The sequence below is a fragment of the Phaethon lepturus genome, unplaced genomic scaffold (assembly GCF_000687285.1).
Source record: "Phaethon lepturus isolate BGI_N335 unplaced genomic scaffold, ASM68728v1 scaffold36478, whole genome shotgun sequence".
Classification (NCBI taxonomy): domain Eukaryota; kingdom Metazoa; phylum Chordata; class Aves; order Phaethontiformes; family Phaethontidae; genus Phaethon; species Phaethon lepturus.
In genome coordinates, this window is record NW_010556108.1 from 1 (window position 1) to 1,687 (window position 1,687).

The 1,687-nt window shown below is 59.2% G+C and overlaps 1 protein-coding gene across 1 annotated transcript; it reads right to left on the reverse strand.

Annotated features, from left to right (window-relative positions):
- Positions 1 to 783: 783 nt before the first annotated feature.
- On the reverse strand, positions 784 to 1,612 carry LOC104615636 (gap junction beta-5 protein-like). Its single transcript, XM_010292383.1, is given in 2 exon segments — positions 784 to 931; positions 933 to 1,612. Coding segments are annotated over 2 exon segments (828 nt in total).
- Between the last annotated feature and the right edge of the window lie 75 nt (positions 1,613 to 1,687).

The window sequence follows — 1,687 nt, forward strand, 5'->3', positions numbered from 1 at the left end:
CCGTACCTGGGCAGCGCGGGCCTCGTAACACCCCCTCCATCCCAAAACCCACCCACCCAGCCATGGCATTCCCACCTCCGGCCAAGGCCATCACTTGTGTCCAGCTCCGAGGGCGGTTCCAATTTTCAGTGGCCTTTCTCCAGCAGGCTGGAGCCTCCAGCCGGTGTTTTATCAATGCAGCTGGTCCAAACCCAGCCCGGAGGTGCCCATGGGAGCGATGCCTTTCCAGGGGTGATGCAGCCCTTACTCCCCTCTTGGCAGTGTTGTGCCCAAGGAGCAGGAGAACAACTGCTCTGGCCGTCACTTCTGAGGGACAGAAATTTTTATTCATTGCAAGGATACACCCTAGGACCAGCGAAGCCAGCCCGGCTGGGACGGGCTCAACCTCTGCGCACTGCTGCTGGTTCATGGCCGCCGCGGAGCTGCTTGTCCCTGTCGGCTCTTAAGGGCTGTACGTGTCCTACAACACTGGGTTTACCCCAAATTCAGCAGAAGAATGTAACGTGTCCTCCCCAGGACAGGAGATGCAGAGAACCCTTGGGTGCAGCCCAACTCTGAGGTGCTGCCACCCCCAGCGCTCCTGTGTGGAGGAAGAGGAGGAGGAGGAGGAGGAGGAGGAGGAGCAAAAGACTTATGAAAATGACAGCTCTGATAGTGAATTTGAGGCTGCAAGCAAAAGAGTAGCTGAATCTAAGCAGTATGACATAAATAGCAAAGATACAGAAATGAGATCACAAATCTCAGATCACAGTCTGAAAAGAAAAGCAGTGCTTACTACAGATTCTAGGGAAGAGCCTCCTCCTCGAGCAACGTGCCAGGGCTGGAGAGGCTGGAGGACGTGGGGGGTTTGTAGTCTGCCCCATGGAAAACCTGCCCCTCCATGCCCACGTGCTCGGCGTGGGAGAGCGCGCAGTCCTGGCTGTGCCGCCGGCTCGCCGGCCAGAAGGCACTCACGGCACCGCTTGCCGATCAGGTAGGCAGCCTCGACGAGGCTCAACACAACGCAGACACAGGTGGTAACCACCATGAAGAGGGTGAAGATGTTCTTCTCCGTGGGCTGGGAGATGAAGCAGTCCACCACGTTGGGGCAGGGGGGCAGCTCGCACTTCACCACCCGGGGCAGGGTGTAGTTCCTGTACAAGTGGTAGAAGATGTAGAGGAAGACCACGTCCACGCCGGCCTTGAAGACAAGGCTGAGCAGGTAGGTCCACCACAGCCCCCCCCGCTTCTTGCCGGGGTTGGGGTAGATGCAGTGGCAGGTTAGATGAAGCAGTCCACCACGTTGGGGCAGGGGGGCAGCTCGCACTTCACCACCCGGGGCAGGGTGTAGTTCCTGTACAAGTGGTAGAAGATGTAGAGGAAGACCACGTCCACGCCGGCCTTGAAGACAAGGCTGAGCAGGTAGGTCCACCACAGCCCCCCCCGCTTCTTGCCGGGGTTGGGGTAGATGCAGTGGCAGGTTGCCCCTGTGGTCGTCGCTCCAGCCCCGCTCGGCCGCCACCACGTAGACCAGCAGGCGGAAGATGAAGACGAGGGAGAGCCAGATGCGGCCGAAGGCTGTGGAGTACTTGTTGACCCCACTGAGGAGCCCTTCGAACACCCCCCAGTTCATGGTCCCCCGATCCCGTTAGCTAGCCTGGGAAGAGAGAGAAGATACAGTGACACCGAAGAAGCAGCGAGAGGTCCC